Here is a 21576-nt window from a genome sequence, read left to right on the forward strand (position 1 = left end):
TTTAACTATCATTTATTTATTCTCTTTATGAATTTATATATATTTATCACAAAATTTATGATTTATAATTTAGGCAGTAAATGATTAAAATTTTAAATATATATTAATTAATCTCATTTTAATACAACTTAAATTTAAAAATAAAATTTTGAACATTACAACGCATTAATGATCTAGGCATCTTTGACCACATTGTTGTCATCGTTTACACCTTCACTACCGCCGCCATCATCACTGGAGGATGTCACCATAGACACATTATGTGAAGAAAATGGGTAGATAGGTCAAAAAAATTGAGAGAGGTCTAGGTATCTCTAATATGTCATCGTTGTCAAGACTCTGTCATTGCCATCGTCTACACCTTCACTGCTACCGCTATTGGTGGAGTATGCCACCATAGTCTCTAGGGTTTGAAGAATATGGGGAGACAGGGGGGAAGGGTGATGGATCGAGAAAGATGGAAGAAAGGTTCGAAGAATATGGGGAGATAGAGAGGAAGGGTCACGGATCGAGAGAGATGGAAGAAAGGAAGAGAGAGTGGGAAGTGCATTAATAGAAATCCACAAATTTTTAAAATTTTTTTAAATTAATAAATTGATAAAATAATATTAACTAGCATCATTTTTAGTTTTACTTTTTTTCCTACTGCCAACTAGAATATTATTATGGCCACATATGCATCTATGGTCAACATAATTGGGAACAACGGTAGTGTTATTTTTGCTAAGTTTTTAACATTGATGGGTAAATTTGCACATGAAAAAAGTATATTGCATTTGGTGCACTTTTGAAAAAAGTTGATGGGTATTTTTGCACCTTAGTCCTTTAAAATGATATGCTGTTTGGTGAATATAAGTTAACTTTTTTGGTTTTAATTGGGGCTATGTTTGATACTTTCATTAAAAATATCATAAGTCACACTACAAAAGTAACGAATGTTTGTGCATTTTAATGGTTGACGTTATTGGGCTTTTTTAAAACTTGGATTGCTAAATTTGATTCCAAAAAAATTTCATGGTGTTGTGTGAACTTTTGATATATTTTTATGGGTATTTTTGACTCTTAACCCTAAATTATTTAGTTCACATATTAATAATTATTATTTCATACAATAATTTTCAGGTTTTAAGTTGCAGTGGCATCTTAACAAAATCTTCTTCCTGAATGAAATAATCCATGAAGCCATCACATAGTGTGTGTGTGTGTTTGTGTTTGTTTTTTTTTTTTTCATTATTGGTTTTGCACTATAAATTTTACATTATGTAATTAGGTTTTCTCTATAATAATTTTTTTAGTATTTTTATCTTCAAAAGCTCGATTAAAAATAAATATTATGAGATAGAAGTAAAGACCCAACCTAGAATTATAATGGTTTGGGCAACAAGTAGAATAGGATTTTCCAATCCCAATGAGACTAAGATGACTTCAAGACAAAATGAGATATGGAATGAAAATCACGTTTCATTCTTATTCATTGGGACTAGATTGGGATGGGTCCATCTTGGTTCTATTCTTCTCCTATCCTAAGAACATCCTTACTTAGTTTTATATAACTCTAATTTATCAGGGGTGGATTATATATAACCTAACAATTATCAAATTTTCAACACTTTTTATTATTTTAATAACAATTTTTTAAAATTTAATTGTAACTTGACATTGTCTTTAATTTTTGAAAGTAATTGTAATTTTCAAAATTTTAACCCAAAATTAAGTTGAATCTTGCTTATCACACAAAACAAAAAAAAGTTGAATCACTCACCACAAATAATACCATTTGCTAAAAATTGAGATAAATGGATGAGAAATAGCACAATATAGGCTAACTTGACGAAGACCGATTACGATAATTAACAGAGAAAGGGACTGGAGATGAATTGACACGTGTGGGAGAAGGAGGTCCACTTGTAGGTTTTGTACACCACAGGGGGAAGGTGCTCGGATCGACTGGGGACGTGGGGCTTCTATTATTTCAGGGTCACGGTCGTGCTTTCACCCAGCGACCTTGTAATCATGTTGGACTTTTTACTCACAAGTCATTTTAATTAATTTATTAATTTAAATAAAATGATAGTTGACTCATTAAATCTGCTGCAAGTTAAATTTTTTTTTCCTAATTATAGTCACATTAAATAAGGTTATGACAAGGAGTTATATTTAAGTATTAATTGTAGAGATAAAATTAACAAATAAGTATTAAATGTTGTTCAAATAACTTATATTTTGGATCAAATTTTCGTTTTAAAAGTGACATAAATTATGGACCAGTGAGACTAGTTGAATGGCACTACCGTCCTGCTTGGAGTTTACCGGATCCTGCTTGGAGTTTAAGAGTAAAATTATGAGTCCAAACCATTAATGTGCGTGTGAATTATGACTTCGGAAAAGGGAAAAAAAAAAAAAAAAACTGGATGGGAAAGAAAAATATGGCAATAAAAGAGTGGAAAAAGTATCTTGATTCATGGTGCAACTAACTTCCACCGTTCTAACCGTTATCTTTTACCTGTGTGTGGGTTCATACACTAAGAGACCCCCTCCCCGTGTTACACACATCAACTCTTTGTTAGATTTTATCTTACCAAGCCCTGTATTAGTAGTTCCTATACTATTGAATCTCATACGATCCACCGAAAGAGTTTTAAATCATGCTCAAAAGCATCTCGTTAGATCTAATCTAACAGCTAAATATTTTGGGAACAAATATAATATAAATATAATGTTGCATGACTTCAATACACACACATAACCATTGTAAGAAGAATTGCTAGTTAGCATTGACGATTAACTTAACTACAAATGTGTACTTAACATCTACACTAGTGCAGAAAGACACCAGTTAAAAAGGTCATCCTTAAAAGATAAATTATATTGATCCGACAGGTACATACAGCAACCAAATGAGGGGTTGTAATTAAATTTTATCTTCTTTATCTTCTCATGCATTTATGTGGACCTCAATAAAATTAATCCAAACACCAGAAACTCACACCGGAGTCACACTGGCAGACTCCGCTTCTGTTATTTCCGGATGGAATTCATTTTATTTATGTGGTTCTGGTGCGCGCTCTGTCCAGTTGATTTTCTGACCGCATTTTGGCCGTGGGTTCCACTCAAATTTGGCTGCTTTTCCATCCTCGTTTATAACAACGGGCCCTGCGTGGTGAGGATCAGGGTTCTCAAACAATTTCCGTCCATCCATGGAAAATAATCACTCAGTTCAGACTCCATTGCTTTCTCCTGCAGCTGTTGAAAGTGGTGATACCAAGAAGACCTCCATTTTTGTATCGGCTACTAAATGGACTCTCAAGTCCTTGATTTGGGTGATTTTCATTGCATGGGTAGCTGTAATATTTCTGCTGCCGGCAGAATTTTTCAATGACTTGCTGTTCCGAAGATGGATTCGTGCAACCGAAGGAACCCCTTTTGGAATTACAGGTTAGTTTACTCTGCTTTTTTCCGATGATGGTTTATGTTGCTTGAATTTGAGGCTGAAAAAATACTGTACATATGGTGCAGGAAGCATTTTTCTATTGTTAAGCGGTCCAATTCTTATTATTTCGTTCCTCGCCATTGCTCACCTAATCGTTTCTGGGGAGGAGAAGCTTCACGAGTACGTGATTTTTCTTTTCTTTGTTTTTTTTTTTTTTCCAATTTGTTGCTTGAAAATAGCTATATGTTGAACCAGATTTTAGTCTGCCAATAGATGATTCCATCATCAATTGGCTTGCTACAATATTTTATATTATTTCCCGCTAATAATTTCGACCCCACAAGTTGCGAATATCTGACTGAAGAAAATGAAAGCAAAACGAAGTCCAGAGTACAAGACGGGAAAAAAAAACGTGTTTTCTCTTAAAAGTCAGGCGTACGTGGATTTTGTTCGAAATTACTCCTCCTGTGCTTAATATAAAACCCATTTAATTCATTTGATTAGATTAAAAAGGTTAGGTAAGTTAGTTAATTATAAGAAACGTGGTATATTTTTTTTAAAACACTGTAATCATCTTTCTTAATACATCTTCCTCTTTTACTTGATTATGTTTGAGGAAGTATCATAGAGATAATTTAGAAAAAATTGATAAATATAATAAATGAGTCTTTTATTTAAGACAAAAACCAACTCAACAATGAGGTCTTATATTAAGAACGAGAGGAGTAAATTCTTTTCCCCGGTAATGTTAACATTTGATGTTTTTTGTTCCTCTGTGTGCGTATGAAATTATACGGAATTTGCCTTGCAGGAAGAAGAATCCCAAGCGGCCAAGTTTCCGACTATGGACATTTCCCGTGCTAGTGGACGGACCATTCGGGGTTGTTTCTGCTACGGAGTTCATTGGGATTGTCCTGTTTTCAGCATATGTTATATGGGCTGTTTATGCTTACACCGTGAGGGCCCTTGAATTTGTGTCCGACCAGTTTTACTTTAAATCAAAGAGGTAAATTAAAACTATGGAAGTATGAGTTCTTGATCTAGGTGCCTTTCCATCACCTCTATCTGGCACTTACTATTTTGCATCACATGTTTCTGTCCATTTAGTTTCTCGTGGAGGACTCTGGTTTTCCTCTTATACTTTGTTGTAGATTATAATTTTTTTTTTTTTCATGGGCCCTCATTCGACAATTGATGCTCTTTAATTTAACATTTCTTAACATGCTTTAGCTTAAGCTTTTTATATGTAATTCTCCTTGACAGTCTTGAGCTTTTCAAATCATTCTATGATACGCCTACCGGCCTTGTCGTCCAGAGGCATACTTTCCACGATTTCGTGTGCAATTGATCATCCCCTTTCATTTGAATGTCATTTCCTGTTAATTGTAAGCTGTGGTGCATTTTGTCATAATTTTATATAAAATAATTATTTAAATATTAAAATGATAAATATTCAATAAGTTCTCATCCAAGTTGCTTCCTCATTTTCCGGTTTTGTGTGTGAAAAAGCTTTAAGGGGCCCAAAAAATAGTCCAACAAATTCTTTCTAGTGCTTAACATGTATATAAACTACTGAAGGCTACATTGTTAGTAGGGTCTAGTTTCAATTTAAGCTTGGAGGATACGAATCTAAGAGCAGTAACTATTAGCAGCGTCTAGTTCCTGTCTCAGCCAGAGATCCAGAACAAGCCTTCTCCCAAGATACGGAAAAAGAATGAACAATGACTAATCAAAATTCTAACAAACCTATGTATATGTCAATGAAGACTTTATGCATTCAAGTGAGGTGGCCAAATCTTATTCATTGATATCATTTCTCTGTAACTGTAAAATATAAGCAATATAGCAAAGTGCCTTGTGCTGCTTCCTTGAATAGGAGTCTTGACATGGTTTCCAAGTGCTCCCTTCTCTTGCTTCTAATTTGGGATGTTCTATTGTTGTACTCACAAGGGTTATGATGTTGATTTAATTAAATATTGTACAGGTATTTGGCGTAGAAACTTGTAATCTTTCACAACACTGCCTAGGTTTCAAATATTATGCTATCGTGAAGAAAATGATTATCTGACTTTCCAACTTTGATTTTTTCAGCATAATAATGTTGGAAATTCTGGGGCTTCGCCTTGGTTCGATTGGATTATATTGCCTAGCATTTTTATTTCTTCCAATTTCAAGGGGTTCTGTTCTTCTCCGCCTTATAGATATCCCTTTTGAGCATGCTACAAGATATCATGTATGGCTGGGACACCTGACCATGGTGCTTTTTACTCTTCATGGACTTTTCTATGTCATAGCATGGGCAATGGATGGCCGACTAATGCAAGAAGTGAGTCTTCTGTATAAATATCTTTGCTTGAATATTCTCACAAAGAAAAATATGGAATGTATAGATGCAGAGGAATTCTTTCCCTTTTTTCCTTTTTTATGTGTCGTTTGTTTGTTACTGACTGAAACTTCCATTTTTCTTCATTCCTGAAGTAAACAAACCATCTTATCCATTGATTAGGGCCAAAGTGGAATGTAAAATATAACTAAGCAATGATGAGACTTGAGTGATTTATGCACATGTAAAATAATATAAGCCCTCCGTGGTATATTTTTGCTAAATTAGCACTCATTGCGTATTCTACTATCATCCAATTACCTTTTTGTTGATCTTGAACCATAACCTCATGACCAGAGATGATTAATTCTAAACCAAATTTCAGTTAATCACTCATTATATGGAAAACTTTGTTCTTGCTGCCGTTTGCGCTTAAAATGATATAGGTTTGCTTGGCATGTCTGCTAGCATTGTTTTTGCAATGAAAACATGGTGGGTAAAAAGCAGTCTCATTCTGAATCTTTATTTGGTCGCCTATAAGTAAGATTGCTCAAAAGGTGGCTTTGCTTTGACATACCTGTTTCTGCTGAGTACAAATTTCTCTCCAGTGAAATCTATACAACAACAAGCCTTATCTCTCCTGTAAAATCTATGTTCTGCTCAAATATGTTGGCTTCATCAATCAAAATATTTACGTCCCTTTACAATATTGGGCCCCCATTTGCAGTTGATTCAGTGGAAAGATATTGGTGTTGCTAATCTTCCGGGAGTTATCAGCCTTATAGCTGGTTTGCTGATGTGGGTGACCTCTTTTTCTCCAGTGAGGAAATGGAATTTTGAGTTGTTCTTCTACACTCATCAATTATATGTGGTCTTCGTTGTCTTTTTGGCTTTGCACGTTGGTGATTTCATTTTCACTATGGCTGCCGGGGGAATATTTCTTTTTGTGCTTGATCGCTTTCTGCGATTCTGCCAATCCCGAAGGACCGTTAATGTAGTCTCAGCTAAGTGCCTTCCTTGTGGAACAGTGGAATTGGTTGTGTCAAAGCCTCAAAGTAAGTATGCTAATCCTTAATATTTTGCCCTCATTTCTCTGTATCAATGCCATACCGATGACAATATATTTTTTAAAAATGCAGATCTGAGATACAATGCCCTGAGTTTCATCTTCATTCAAGTCCGAGAATTATCATGGCTGCAGTGGCATCCATTCAGTGTCTCTTCTAGCCCCTTGGATGGAAAGTATCATCTTGCTGTTCTGATAAAGGTTCTGGGCAAATGGACAGAAAAGTTGAGACAAAAAATAATTGAAGCTGAAGCACTGAAAGAACCGTCTGTGGTAAAAGTTTCCGTCGAAGGGCCATATGGACATGAAGTGCCGTATCACCTGATGTATGTGCCTTTCTTTATGTATTTTCAGTTTTGAGCATACGATAATTAATATGCACCTTGATATATTTAGTCACTGGATACATAAACTTTGAGAAAAGTAAACTTTTATTTATGGTTCGACTGACAAAGTGATGTGGCCATTTTGTATTCTTAGGTATGAAAATCTTATCTTAGTGGCTGGTGGTATTGGACTTTCACCCTTCCTTGCAGTATTGAGTGATATTCTCCATCGCGTAAGGGAAGGAAAACCCTGTCTACCAAAAAGAATTATACTTGTTTGGGCAGTAAAAAAATCCAATGAACTTCCACTTCTTTCGAGCATTGACATGGAAGCAATCTGTCCGTTCTTTGCTGAGAAAGTTAATATTGATATCCACATTTATGTCACTCGGGAATCGGAACCTCCTCTGGTGAGTCTAGCTTCCTGGTTAGCCACTGCATTCTTCCACCAGTGCTTATATTATTGAGAGGTTGTAAGTTGTAATCATCAAGATACAAATAAGAGGTCTATCCAGCTGAATGGTGATATGCCTTGTGTTCCTTCATGATTGTTTTAATATTTATATCTTTTGAAGACTGAGTTTAGGAATCCATCTTTGCGTTTTTAATTTATCACCACTTAATGGTATTTATTGTTGTTATCTTCAGGAAGAGGGATGTGTTTACAAGCCAATGAGGTCTTCACTCTGTCCTCTGCCCAGTGTTCGTGGCATGTCTGTTTTGGCTGGCACTGGAGACAACATATGGTCTGGACTATATGTTATCTCATCTACTGTGGGATTTGTGATCTTATTGGGTTTGTTGAACGTCTTCTACATAAATCCATTTGGTGTAAGAAAATGGTGGTACAAAGGGCTACTTTTTGTGGCCTGCATGGTTGCAAGTGTTGTTATCTTTGGTGGTCTGGTGGTTGGTTTGTGGCATATTTGGGAAAAGCAAAGTTGTGCAAAGGAAATATCCAATAATACAAATATGAAGGCCGAGAAAATTGAGCAAAACGGGACTGCAATTCCCAAGGATCCAAGTCAGGAATATGCTGCAATTTCAACTGTCACTAGATATGGTTCGAGACCAGACTTTAAAGGTATGTTTGAATGAAGTTTAATTATTGTTGAAGTATAAACGATACATCCTAAATTAATACTCTATTAAACGCACGCATCCACATTGCCCATGAGCTTATGCTGAATCTCATCTTGCTGGTGCAGAAATATTTGAATGGGTATCAGAGAAATGGGGCCATGTTGATGTGGGAGTTATAGTGTGTGGTCCTCCAGCGCTTCAGTCTACTGTTGCCCAAGAAATCAGGTATCACAGCATAACAAGACAACGCCATCATCCCATCTTCCATTTTAACAGCCATAGCTTCGATCTGTAGCTCCCTCCTTGCAAGTTGGGCGATCCGTTTTCGTGTTGTAAAAATACTAGACTTAGTTTGTAGTATAAATTATGCTATACTTAGGAGTATCCTTTGGAGTGGAGGTAATATATACTCAAGTCACTAGTGATGATGGGCTTAGGTTGTCTGTGTGAGGTACAAGAATGTCTGGAGTTTTATATTGTAAATAACTATATATTGTATGGGAAGCTCGTACTGCAATCCTTTCAAGTATATATATTGTATATAAGTGGACTAGCTTCAAACTGCAATTCTCAATAAGAAGTTGATCTTTCATGTCAAAAGCGCGCGCACGCACGCGCGCACAGGTGTTATTGCAGCTTCTCAGCGTTGTTTTTATTTATTTATATGTGTGTGTGTGTGTGTGTGTTTTTAACAGCAGTTGTTTTTTTTTTGCATGCACCCTGTTCATTTAGGTTTTTTTATGGGTTAAGGTGTAAATTTATTCTGAAAACTTTCATTTAGGAGTGCCGACGATCGGGAAATTTTTTGGATTCAAATTTGTCTTGAAAGTTTAAAATTATAGTAATAATGTCTCCTCCTATTGAAAAATTAACATTGGCTGTTAAAATAGAGACATTAACCATTAATATTTTTTGTGGTAGGAAATAATAATGTTATGGTTTTAAATTTTAAGGACAAACTTGCATCTCAACCTTTTTATTTATTTATTTATTGGTATGGTTGTATGTAAATATAAGGAAAAATTGGGGGGAAGTCCTATTTGAAAAATATATTGGTGAATGGGACCTGACAATTTGTCATCTTTTGAGGTCCTTTAATATAAATAAATTTCATAATGAAAAGACCAAAATACCCTTAATTGCACAGATTGAGAGTTTAGTTGTACATAAGAAATATATATTGCGCATTATTAGAGTTTGATTGTGCCTAACCTAAGTTGCATATTAATGAAGATAAATTGCACAGAGCAAAGATTTAGTTCCACAAAAGAAAGATATATTACATGTAAGAAAAAAATTAATTGCACTTAATTTATAAGTGGCACAAAATGGAAGATAAAATGCATCAGGGAGTTTAGTTACATATAAAAAAGATATATTATACCTAAGGCAGGTTAGATTGCACACAACATACTTTGAACATAATGGAAGATAAATTGCACATATAGAAAATTTAGTTGCACACAATGAAAATATATTGCATGTAAGGGAAGTTAGATGGTACATGACATGTTTTAAACATAATGAAAAATGAGTTGCATATACAGGAAGTCTAGTTACACATAGGAAAAATATATTGCACATTATTGAAGTTTGATTGCACCTAACTTCAATTACACATAATAGAAAATAAATTGCACAGGCTAAGAATTTAGTCGCATGTAGGAAAGATATATTACACATTATGGAAGTTTGATTGCACACAACTTAAGTTGCATATAATGGAAGATAAATTGCATAAACCAAGAATTTATTTGCACACAAGAATGATATATTGCACCTAAGAAAAATTTAGTTACACTTAACCTAAATTGCACATAATAGAAGACAAATTACATATACAAGGAGTTTAATTATGCACATGGAATTATATTGCATGTAAGGAAAGTTTAGTTGCACCTGGTATAATTTGCACATATTGCACTTATGTTCAAAGCATGTTATGTGCAATCTAACTTACCTTATGTGTAATATATCTTTTTTATGTGTAACTAAGTTCTCATATATGCATTTTATCTTCCATTATTGCAACTTATACGTTAAATGCAATTGACTTTTTTTAACGTGCAATATATCTTTCTTATATGCAACTAAATTTTTCTCATATGCAATATATCTTCTTTATGTGAAACTAAATATTCGTTATGTGCAATTTATCTTTTATCATGTGCAACTTAGGTTAGTTGCAATCAAATTTTAGTAATGTACAATATATATATTCCTTTTGTGCAACTAAACTTCCATTTTGATTAACAAGAGTTGGTTTACTTGGTAAGGAGTCCGCTCATAACCTATAAGATCATGAATTCGAATTCCGCTGCCGATATGAGAATTTTATTGGTGGGCGATCTGTAAGTACCTCTGTAAGGGCTCTTTGAGCCTGGAGGCATACTCTGACTTTGATGAATCCCTGGAACCCAACTCACTTAAACTTTTGTGTATATAAAAAAAAAAAAAACTAAACTTCCAGTTTGTGCAGTTAAAGATACTTTGATCTTTTTACCATGACATTTATTTACATTGAAGGACCTCAAAAGCTAACAAATTTTCAGGTCTTATTTATCAATATTTTTTCCAAATGAGGAATTTTCCCTAATTTCTCCTAAATATAAATCCAAGTAGTTATGTGTAATAGCAAACTTAGTTTTGGCAAGCCTATGGCCTAATGTATAGAAAATTCTTAAGGACGCCTTGTCTACAAAATAAAGTGATTATGTCAAATCATAATATATTATTATTGTTATTATTATTGAAAATAAAATCCGGCAGCAATGGATAAATAATTAAAATCATCTCTTGAATTGCGAGTTCTTTAATATATTAACAAAAGAGTAAAAAATCGCGGCTTGGGTACGCGTTCAAACGGATTTTACATCTAGGAATCGCTTTGGAGGATGGGAGGAGTGATTGGTAGGACGCTCAAGGTTGACTTCAACGAAATGAAGAGGAAGGTTTGCCAGGGTCCGCAATGGGCTTGATCTACAACTATTGTCGTTTACTACACAACTTGTATATTCAGAGGACGTTCTTTCTTGAGTGTGAAGACCTGCATTTGTATTTTATATTTGCTTTCATTGTGGCAGATGCTTGGCCCTACAACGCAACCATAAGGCTCAGCAGTGAACGACCCGAATGAAAGAGAGAACCAATCTCAGAGGTTAATGCGCAAACGAATGCTGAGCATAGGGAAACAGAATATTTTTGCCATGGAAGAAAAGCCTACTTGTAATGAAGAATTTGATGCTGCTAATCTTTAGTTAATTATTTGCTTGGTTTTTATCTTTTGGATTCGTTATTTAGGTTTGTCCTTTTCAAATTCAAACAATAGTTTATCAGTGCTGGAGGTTTTTTAATGCACCCTTAGTGTTGAAGGTATAAGTTGCATTAGCTTTGAGAGTTTGAAAAATACCTTGACACTTTATTTTACTAGTATTTATGATATATAGGCTCTAAAGTGCCAACTCATTTAGGTTATCACGGCCCAGTCCTTTAAAACTAGGCCAACAACATTTATTGACAGTTTTAACTTTATTTTTCACAAAACTGATATTTAATTAAGAAAACAACACTTTGGTTCCATTTAGGAGTCCCAATGACACCTTCCTCCCTCAAAATTTCAAAATGGAAAACTTTGGTCCTAAGATTTAGAAGAAAAATATATTTATTCCAGAAAAGAAAAACAGAGGTGGATGATTTGGACTATAGATGGACTGTCATTGTCTCTCAACGCACCAGTTGGTCGGTCAGCCTCTTCAACCTTATTTCTTAAATTATCAAACAGAAATATTTTATGACCAAAACCTAACATTCAAATTTAAAATTTTTTAAAAGCATAATTGTTTTCAAATTTTTCACATGCAAGTTTTAAAATTTTAGTTTTGATCTTCTTAAAAAAAAATTGATAACATATTTGGGCTGCGTAATATTGTTATTGTTTCAAAAACAGGAGAGAATGGAATTATTCTGGACTTCTAGTTCAATATGAAATTGGTCTTAAAAGGAGGGAAAATGGTCTAGGACGAAAGCAAAGTCTCAACCACATGACGTTACCAAGCACCAAAGTATGAACAGCATACCTTAATTACCAAGCACCGCCATACCAAGAAAATGCTCAAAACCTTTTCAACTATTTCTTAATTAATTATTAGCTTGCTCTAAGCATCAAACATGACAGAACAACAACAGATTGACGGTTGGTGTAACCCATATACCTATTAGCTCATCGGCTGTGCACATCGCTTCCAGTCTCAGCCCGGAAAGATTCAGAGATATTCTGTGCTGATATTATTTGTTTTGCTTTGATGGGTCTTTAGCCTTTACTGCTTATCTGTGTATGTTATACTCTAAGCTTTCGCTGGCATTAGCTGACTCCATATATCGGTCGGTGGTGGCTTCCGCCTGAGGATCAAAACCAGCATTCAAGATGAGTATGTACGGGAGGGATCCATGGGGTGGCCCGCTCGAGATTAATGCTACGGACTCCGCCACGGACGATGATCGGAGCCGGAACATGCAAGATATCGATAGAGCCGCTCTGTCTCGACCGTTGGATGAGACGCAGCAAAGCTGGCTGCTGGGGCCGACCGAGCAGAAGAAGAAGAAGTATGTGGATCTCGGTTGCATTATCGTTAGCCGTAAGATCTTTGTTTGGACGGTTGGTACGCTTCTGGTATCAGCCTTCTTAGCTGGCTTCATCACCCTTATCGTCAAGACCGTCCCACGCCACCATCACAAGCATGGTCCTCCTGATAACTATACTTTAGCCCTCCAAAAGGCCCTTATGTTCTTTAACGCTCAAAGATGTGAGTAAAATAACCTTTGTTGCTGCATTTTCCTGCTACTGCTTTTACTTCAACTAATAAGGACTGATACTAATGCTCATACAACACCATGCAGAAGCTGCGACACAATATTAACCATTTAAGTGCAACAAGTATTCTGTCCTAACCTGACGAAGTGCATCTCTATGGTTTTTGTTTTTGTTGGCAGTCTCTCTTTCTTTCTTTCAACTTGGTGTTTTGCGATTTAATCTATTATTATTTTTAGCCTGTTAGTATTTCTTTGTATGATGCGAATTTGGATAAACATACTGACGTCTATTTCCATGCATGATGAGCGTCTATGAGATGACGTATTATATGGTGACTAAAAATAAATTCCTTCACTCTACTCATGGATTCTATATAATCTATAGAATAATTCAGGATCCCGGATTCGCTATACTCATATAAAAGCATCTTTTATTTTTTTGAAGTTTAAGAAAAATTTATTTATTTATTTTCCCCGTCTTGTTCTGTCTGCAGCGGGAAAACTCCCCAAACATAATAATGTATCATGGAGAGGTAACTCATGTCTGCAAGATGGCAATTCAGAATCATCAACTATTAAGGATCTGGTGGGTGGTTACTATGATGCTGGAGATGCAATCAAGTTCAATTTTCCTGCGTCTTTTGCCATGACCATGCTGAGCTGGAGCGTAATTGAATACAGAGCAAAGTATGAAGCCGCTGGCGAACTGGACCACGTATTGGAGATAATTAAATGGGGGACAGATTACTTTCTCAAAACCTTCAATAATTCTGCTGATTCCATAACCACACTTGTTGCACAAGTAAGCAATATGCTTTCTTCCGTGATATAGAAAATATGCCGGGCAATGTATTTGAAAAAATTTCAAGTATCTGTTTAATTTGGCAGGTTGGCTCAGGGGATACTTCTGGAGGGAGTACAACTCCGAATGACCATTACTGCTGGATGCGCCCAGAGGACATTGATTATGATCGGCCTGTAACAGAATGTCACAGTTGTTCAGATCTTGCAGCAGAAATGGCTGCTGCTTTAGCCTCTGCATCCATTGTTTTCAAAGACAAAAAGGTTTATTCGCAGAAACTTGTTCATGGTGCCACAACGCTGTTTCAGTTTGCAAGGGAAGAAAGAGGCCGATACAGTGCGGGTGGTTCGGAAGCTGCAATATTCTACAATTCCTCCAGTTACTGGGATGAGTTTGTGTGGGGAGGGGCTTGGATGTATTTTGCAACTGGAAACTCCTCTTATCTAAAACTTGCTACTACTCCTGGCCTGGCCAAGCATGCTGGTGCCTTCTGGGGAGGCTCTGATTACGGTGTACTGAGCTGGGATAACAAGCTTGCTGGTGCTCAGGTACTTCCATGCAGCTTCGTTCTTATACCATGCTCGATGAACTTGTTAATCTGCCTCTCAATCTTGTTTATTGTTATTAGGTTCTTTTGAGTCGTTTGAGGCTGTTCTTGAGCCCTGGATATCCTTACGAGGAGATCTTAAGGACGTTTCACAACCAGACAAGCATAGTAATGTGCTCGTACCTGCCAGTTTTCACAAGCTTTAACAGAACTAAAGGCAAAGATTGTTCTCCTTCAAACACTTTGATTGGACATAGAAATTCATGACGTTCAATTTTGTTATTCTAACTTGAGTGTCTTTATCAGGGGGCTTGATTCAGTTGAACCATGGTAATCCCCAGCCTCTTCAATATGTTGTTAACGCAGCCTTTCTGGCTACCCTTTATAGTGATTATCTTGATGCTGCCGATACTCCCGGATGGTATTGTGGACCCAATTTCTTCTCGACTGATGTTCTTCGGGACTTTGCCAAGACCCAGGTGCGTCCCATTCTGGTCCTTTACGCACCATGTTTGGGATCTGACTTTTCCGCTGATCCAACTTCTTGCCGGTATTCTTGCAGATTGACTACATCCTTGGGAAGAATCCTCGGAAGATGAGCTATATTGTGGGTTTTGGAAATCGCTATCCGAAACATGTCCACCACAGAGGTGCATCCATACCAAAGAATAAGGTTAGGTATAGCTGTACGGGAGGATGGAAATGGAGGGACACTTCAAGGCCAAACCCCAATACACTTGTTGGAGCTATGGTCGCTGGCCCTGACAAGCATGATGGTTTCCATGATGTTCGTACTAACTATAACTACACAGAACCAACGCTTGCAGGAAACGCGGGCTTAGCAGCTGCTCTTGTGGCACTGTCAGGTGGCAAAAGCGCTGGAATAGACAAGAATACTATTTTCTCGGCTGTTCCCCCAATGTTTCCCTCGCCGCCTCCACCTCCGGCACCATGGAAGCCCTGAGATGTCGTCTATGTTCTTTCTTCAATAAGCAAGCAAAAGGACTTGAATGAACTGATGATTTTTAGTCATCCACCAACTGCGAAATTTAAGAAACTTTGAAGGTTTGGATGGACATCAACAGATGGAATTAGACCTAGTTTGTCTCGTTGTCTGGGCCAATAGTCAGCTCAGGATAGCAGTGAAGAACCCATCAGTGTCACTTGATTGAGAGCGTGTTTAAAATTTTGGTTGTACACGGTATGCATATATGTATGCATGGATGTATGTATGTTTTAAATATTGTATTCTCTGGACTCAATTGTTAAATGTTCCGCAGTTCTGTCAAATATTGACAGTCAACTCTAACTTCATCCTCTCACATGTTAAATAACTTTTCTTGTGAAATCTTCTTACTTCTTCCGCATGATGCAAAATTGTCCTTGAGTTGTTTTAAATTAGTGGTGTGCCAGTGAATCTGTGCTGCGCATTCACAAGCTAAAGTGATGCTATTTCCTGTACCGTAGGACACAATTTTGGGCAACCGTACGAGTGATTTCCATGAGTTCAGTGACCTCAAAATTTCCTTAATGAAGCCTAAAATTGAGTCCTGCTCTGCAGAGGTGAACCTGTGTGAATCGTTGTAGTTGCCAAAGTTGTATTTTGAAGATTACACTATAAAATTTAAGAGATTTTAGTGCAGGATAATCATTCTTTCTTTTTTTTAGGATCTTAGATGGCATAATATTTATAAGATTCATAACATGCAAGATTTTCGTTTTTGGTGCGATAATTGAAAATTGTACTCCTCCGGTCCTTATTATAAGATCCAATTTGACTTTTTATTTGGTCCTAATTATAAGACCCAATCCATTTTGTCTCTTATATTTATGCATTTTTTTTCAAAGATAATCCTTTTAATAATGATAGTTTTAACCAATATACTTAATTAGCAAAGATATTTTAGGAATGACAACACTTATTTATTATAAATAACCAACTTAACTCACTTCCTTAATCTCCTCAAATAAGTCAATTGGGTCTTATAATTAGGACCGGAGGAGTATTAAATATAATATTTTGGTCTGTTAGCAGAGCTAGAACTTAAAGAATGTACGCTTCCTATGATTTTGGACGGTAAGAGAATTTTTTAATATTTCATTTAATATAATATGAGGCATCTTGGATTCCATAGAATAAAGCGTAGATATTTTGAAATCACCTTTAGACTCTCGAGATTTAAGGAGTGAGCATGAAGAAGCATCAAATAATGTCTCTTCTTGTGTGTTTTCTGATATGGCTATAAATATTTCTTTTTCCTTCTATTTTATGTAATGGAAACGGGTGTGAAACACACCATAATTTTCCAAAAGGAGTATTCTGCGCTTTACTTACGATGGACACCGAATCTGATTCCTTTTTTCCGCCAACTCCATTATCGCTGTACAATCCTTTTGCTTTTCGAACATGCTCATGTTCTTAGCTTCTCCGTTTATGTTTGATCATGGAACTTAGCCATCACAAGTAAGTAATAAGAGACAAAAGCTTCCCAGGTCTGCCGATTGCTGTCTCCTCATCTCCTACACTCGTATCGCTCACCGTTCAGCCCAACTCCTTTAAGCCTTTCAAACAGCGACAAGAATTGTGAGCTAGACATGGAAGAAATGCCAAATGAGTCCTTGGAATATACACCAACATGGATTGTTGCTGTTATATGCTCCATCATTGTGCTCATCTCTCTTTGCGTTGAGCGTGCTCTTCATAAGCTTGGAGTGGTACGTATCAATCACTTACTGTAATCCTTCTCCATTCCTTGAATGACGTTTTACGGGCTCCATATTTGCCCAAATTTTGAGCGTTTAAATGCAATCAAAAGGCAGTTAATGGAAAAGCCTCTTAAAAGAAGTAACGTGGTCAGCAAGTTTTTGCTGACTCCACGATGGAGATGAAATTACAAAGTATTATGATATTGAGTTGATCTTAAATTTCTGATTGTGTTACTGCTCATTTTATTCCTTCCCGTTCTGTATCATGACCGGTTGATATTTGTGGGTCTAAATGTAACAGTTTTTGAAGAAGAAACATCAGGATGCACTCAATGCAGCCTTGCAAAAGCTGAAAGACGGTAATTTGTTTATAATTTCTTAGCACACCTCTTATATGAACCGAAAGGCTCCAACTCGAGCCCAAATATATGTCATTATTTTGTGCCGAATTGTCACTGAACTGCCGGTATACAGTAGGGAGAAGATCCAACATAATTATCATATAATTTGCTCGATTTATCTTTCCTGAAAAATAAATCTGTTATATGGCTGTTTGGGCTAACCAATCTGTGGCTAACGTGTGTTAAGCAGAGCTGATGCTTTTAGGGTTCATTTCCCTACTATTAACTGTGTTCCAAAATGTAATAAGCCACATTTGCATTTCACCCCACCTTGTAAGCCACATGCTTCCATGCAAGAGGCACGGTGAGTCTGAGAAAGGTGCAGAGCACTATGACACTATCATCAACACAAGACACCTTCTTTCTACAACAAATGGTTCAGAAAGCTGCAGAAAAGAGGCATAAGAAATTACTCTGTTTTGCTTTATTTATTTTTGGGTTTATACTTATATGTGATGCGAAATGGTAAAAATTGGTCTTGTTTGGCAAAGCAGGGGAAGGTTCCGTTGATGTCATTGGAATCACTGCATCATCTCCACATCTTCATCTTTGTGTTGGCTGTTGTACATGCCATATTTTGCGTCACCACACTGTTACTCGGAAGCGCAAGGGTAATGCATTGCATACCATACTTGCATAGAAAACTTAATTATGTGCTGTCAAGTGATGAAGATTACCAAATTGAGCTCCTCCTTCCATGATTTGTTTGTTGTTTGCCTCGAGCAGATTCGTCAATGGAAGACCTGGGAACGTAATATTAAGGCAAATAAAAATGGTACGTTCAACTTTTAATACGGGAGAGAAATAGGCCTAGATCTGTAATTTAGGTTATAATGTCACACTGCTTTCCTTTTGTGTTCTAATTAGATATTCAAGATCTACATCACCATGAATTCTTCAAAAAGCATGCTGATGGATTTTGGAGGAGGGCGGCTGTTGTAGGTTGGCTGGTATGTCTGAGAATTAAGGCCAAACATCACATGACACGCAAGAAAATGAGATACAATAAGCATAAATGATTTCGTAGTAGTTTTTAATGAGCATATGTTACTCCTCTGATCGTTAATAGAAGACCTAATTATTAAGTTGATTTTAGTCCTAATATAAGATCTATTTCTCATATTGATTAATTCTTCTTAAATTACTCTTATAGATACTCTCTCAATCATAATTAAGTCGAAGAAAGAGGGAAGATATTAAGAGAGATGATTATAAAGTTTTAGGAAAAATATGTCAAATTTCTTATAATTAACTAACTTACCTAACTTCTTTGATCTAATCAAATTAGTTAAATAAGTCTTATATTAAAGACCCTAAGAGTATCATTCTTCCAACTACTTCAAATAAAACAAACATATAACTCGAGCATGACAGAGCATTCATTTAAATATCGTACCATCTGATAAAGAAAAGCATCTCAAATTCATTGTTTATTACTGATGAAGAGTTCTGTTCTGGTTCATGTTGAGTGACAGATAGCATTCTTCAAGCAATTTTATGGCTCTGTTACTGAATCTGACTACATCGCTATGAGGCAGGCATTCATCAAGGTTTACATTTAATTACATTATTATTGACTTGTTTGCTACCACTGTTCCTTTCACGCTGTTGACTTGTTATATTCATTCTGAATTATTCAGGAACATTGGCGAGGCGAACGAGAATTTGATTTTCACGAGTACATGATGAAGACACTTGAAATTGATTTCAAAAAAGTAGTGGGCATAAGGTGACCCGCAACTCACACCTACTTTTTTAACTTGACACCAATAAATTTAATGTTTAAGCCTCCTTCAACTATTTTCCCTTTTTCTGTGCTATGCAGTTGGTATCTCTGGCTCTTCGTTGTTCTCTTTTTGCTGCTCAACGTTGCAGGTAACGAACTGCTACTATATTATGCCATAACTCATCTTCAACAACACAGGTTCAGAGATATGCGTAGTGTTCATATTTCCTTTGAATCCTTTAGATTTGAGTTCAATATCGGAATGATTATTTTTGAAGTGTCAGCTGAAAAATGTATTTATTTTGCATTGCTTTTCAAGTGCAAAATAATAGTAAAGTCTGAACTATATGAATTACGTTCAGATGAAAAAGAAATGTGCAAATATGCAGTCCTCATGAAGATATGCAAGAGTTCAATTTAGAAAGTTGGAACTTCGAACTAGATCTTGCAAATTATAAATTAACCACTTGTGAGCTCGTTGTGCAGGGTGGCACACATACTTCTGGTTAGCTTTTCTACCGCTCATAGTAAGTGACTAAGATTCTTCCTATGTTTTTTCTTTTTCGGCAGAAATTCTTCCTGTGCTCATTGAACACAAACAATACATTACTACCTACAGAAAGATCATTAGTTAAATTTAAAAGTCTAAAAGAAATATGGGGAGTGTGTGGTTTACACTTTCAGAAGCCCAAATGTCCTTTTGCTAAACAAGACATAACAGAAATACCTGTGACGTCTGTGAATTAAAACATTTAGTTTCTTTAAGAGTTATAGATTGAGGTGGTTTGATTGATGTCAACAGATTTTGCTACTTGTGGGGGCCAAGTTAGAGCACATAATTGCCCGTTTGGCTCAGGAGTCAGATCAGAAGAGAGCAGAGGAACGGGGACTGGAACAGTATCGGCCTGCAGAGCAACAGCAGGAGAAAAAGGCAACAAAGCAAGTGAAGCCTTCTGATAAATTCTTTTGGTTCCATAGCCCACGCCTTGTCCTCGACTTAATTCACTTCATCTTGTTTCAAAACGCTTTTGAGATTGCATTCTTCTTCTGGATTTGGGTGAGTCATGAGTGAACACAACACCAAGTCCTTACAGTAAACCAGATTGCATTCTTCTGCTTCTCCTTCTCTTAACATTTATGTTCTCTCATTTCTTTACAGTTCACCTATGGATTTGATTCATGCATTATGGAGAAAATAGCTTACGTGATCCCGAGAGTTATAATGGGGTAATATCCGAAATATGCACACGCACACACACATTAGCTTGGGGGGGGGGGGGGGAAGCAAAGCATATATAACATTCTCTACTCATCACTTGTTGCTGCTGGCTCGCAGTGTAATTGTTCAAGTGCTCTGCAGTTACAGCACCTTGCCTCTTTATGCAATTGTGACTCAGGTAACATATGAAGCCTATCTGCTATGTTTGTGACTAACAGGCCCATCTAATCTGTGTTTGTGTCTCTTTAATGAAGATGGGCAGCGGATTTAAGAGGGGAATGTTCGAAGAGCATTTTGAGAATACTCTGATAGAATGGAGGCGTCAACTAAACAAAGATGGTGGAGCCGCCGCTTCTTCTGCAACAAACAAAATGGTCAAGCAGCCTGCAGCCAAACCAAGCTCCTCAGGTTTCACGAGAAGCAATCATCAACTTACAAGACATGCACTAGCATCATGCGAAAACAAGCTTGCAGTCTAAATTATTTCATGGCTATGTGGATCATTGTAGTTGAGACGTGAATACAGAATTTACATCTTCCTTGGTCTTCAGCATCCCTTTAACAATAATAATATAGAAATGATTGGTAGATGGTTGCCCTGGGTACTCAAAAAAGCACTTCTCGAAAAAAAAGACATCCTCATAACACTTAAAAAAAATAATTTTACAATACCTAAGATATGAGTTTTGTTTCGATTTGTATAAAAGTTCTTTTCTTCAAAATCATTGTGAACTTTCCAAAAACACCCTAGTTTGCATCATTTTTTATTTTAATTTGAATTAATATAATTTTTGGTTTCACATATTTGTTTTTATTTTGATCTTAACCCCTCAAGTTTCAAATAATAAGTTTTGATTCTTTAAGTTTCTTTTTATTTAAAATATTAGTTCTATAATTTAATAAAAATATGAATCATTTTACCCTTTGAGAACCAAAACTAATGATTTAAAACTTAAAAGATCAATATCAAAATAAGAACAAATTTGAAAGACTAAAAATTATATTAACTTTTTTAATTTTATACATAATAATTGTCTTGACCGTAATAATATTTCTCTGACCTTGCAGCAATTTTTGATTTTATTGATAATGCTTCTCCATGCATATTAAAAGGCAAATGTACAATTTTACCTTCTTT

The 21576-nt window shown here is 36.1% G+C and overlaps 3 protein-coding genes across 3 annotated transcripts; all 3 read left to right on the plus strand.

The window, feature by feature from the left end:
- The first annotated feature begins 3155 nt into the window (after positions 1 to 3155).
- LOC114734748 (ferric reduction oxidase 7, chloroplastic-like) lies at positions 3156 to 8828 on the plus strand. Its single transcript, XM_028922395.1, has 9 exons — positions 3156 to 3435; positions 3517 to 3610; positions 4242 to 4436; positions 5522 to 5756; positions 6481 to 6808; positions 6893 to 7145; positions 7300 to 7555; positions 7794 to 8229; positions 8354 to 8828. Exons 1-9 carry the CDS (start codon positions 3198 to 3200, stop codon positions 8521 to 8523), a joined length of 2205 nt encoding a protein of 734 aa, XP_028778228.1. The 5' UTR covers positions 3156 to 3197; the 3' UTR covers positions 8524 to 8828.
- A 3574-nt stretch (positions 8829 to 12402) lies between these two features.
- LOC114734749 (endoglucanase 25) lies at positions 12403 to 15746 on the plus strand. The gene is made up of 6 exons (XM_028922396.1): positions 12403 to 13030; positions 13532 to 13839; positions 13926 to 14387; positions 14468 to 14603; positions 14693 to 14865; positions 14949 to 15746. The coding sequence occupies exons 1-6, from the start codon at positions 12652 to 12654 to the stop codon at positions 15348 to 15350; spliced, it is 1860 nt and encodes a 619-aa protein (XP_028778229.1). The 5' UTR covers positions 12403 to 12651; the 3' UTR covers positions 15351 to 15746.
- A 1028-nt stretch (positions 15747 to 16774) lies between these two features.
- On the plus strand, positions 16775 to 20917 carry LOC114734745 (MLO-like protein 13). Its single transcript, XM_028922391.1, has 15 exons — positions 16775 to 17101; positions 17394 to 17451; positions 17684 to 17892; positions 17988 to 18104; positions 18220 to 18268; positions 18361 to 18447; positions 18973 to 19043; positions 19134 to 19222; positions 19319 to 19368; positions 19706 to 19746; positions 20022 to 20093; positions 20142 to 20276; positions 20379 to 20446; positions 20556 to 20616; positions 20693 to 20917. The coding sequence occupies exons 1-15, from the start codon at positions 16982 to 16984 to the stop codon at positions 20915 to 20917; spliced, it is 1452 nt and encodes a 483-aa protein (XP_028778224.1). The 5' UTR covers positions 16775 to 16981.
- Positions 20918 to 21576: the final 659 nt, after the last annotated feature.

This window comes from Neltuma alba, unplaced genomic scaffold (assembly GCF_004799145.2).
Source record: "Neltuma alba isolate B1F8T4 unplaced genomic scaffold, ASM479914v2 tig00013137_pilon, whole genome shotgun sequence".
NCBI lineage: Eukaryota > Viridiplantae > Streptophyta > Magnoliopsida > Fabales > Fabaceae > Neltuma > Neltuma alba.

Excerpts from the sequence above, each read along its gene's own strand:
- LOC114734749 (XM_028922396.1), top strand. The coding sequence starts at position 12,652 with ATGAGTATGTACGGGAGGGATCCATGGGGTGGCCCGCTCGAGATTAAT. Across the intron at positions 13,840-13,925 it reads TAACCACACTTGTTGCACAA|GTTGGCTCAGGGGATACTTC; the intron begins GTAAGCAATATG and ends TTAATTTGGCAG. Across the intron at positions 14,388-14,467 it reads ACAAGCTTGCTGGTGCTCAG|GTTCTTTTGAGTCGTTTGAG; the intron begins GTACTTCCATGC and ends TATTGTTATTAG.
- LOC114734748 (XM_028922395.1), top strand. The coding sequence starts at position 3,198 with ATGGAAAATAATCACTCAGTTCAGACTCCATTGCTTTCTCCTGCAGCT. Across the intron at positions 5,757-6,480 it reads ATGGCCGACTAATGCAAGAA|TTGATTCAGTGGAAAGATAT; the intron begins GTGAGTCTTCTG and ends CCCCATTTGCAG. Across the intron at positions 8,230-8,353 it reads TTCGAGACCAGACTTTAAAG|AAATATTTGAATGGGTATCA; the intron begins GTATGTTTGAAT and ends TTGCTGGTGCAG.
- LOC114734745 (XM_028922391.1), top strand. The coding sequence starts at position 16,982 with ATGGAAGAAATGCCAAATGAGTCCTTGGAATATACACCAACATGGATT. Across the intron at positions 17,452-17,683 it reads CTTGCAAAAGCTGAAAGACG|AGCTGATGCTTTTAGGGTTC; the intron begins GTAATTTGTTTA and ends TGTGTTAAGCAG. Across the intron at positions 18,448-18,972 it reads TGTTGTAGGTTGGCTGGTAT|CATTCTTCAAGCAATTTTAT; the intron begins GTCTGAGAATTA and ends AGTGACAGATAG.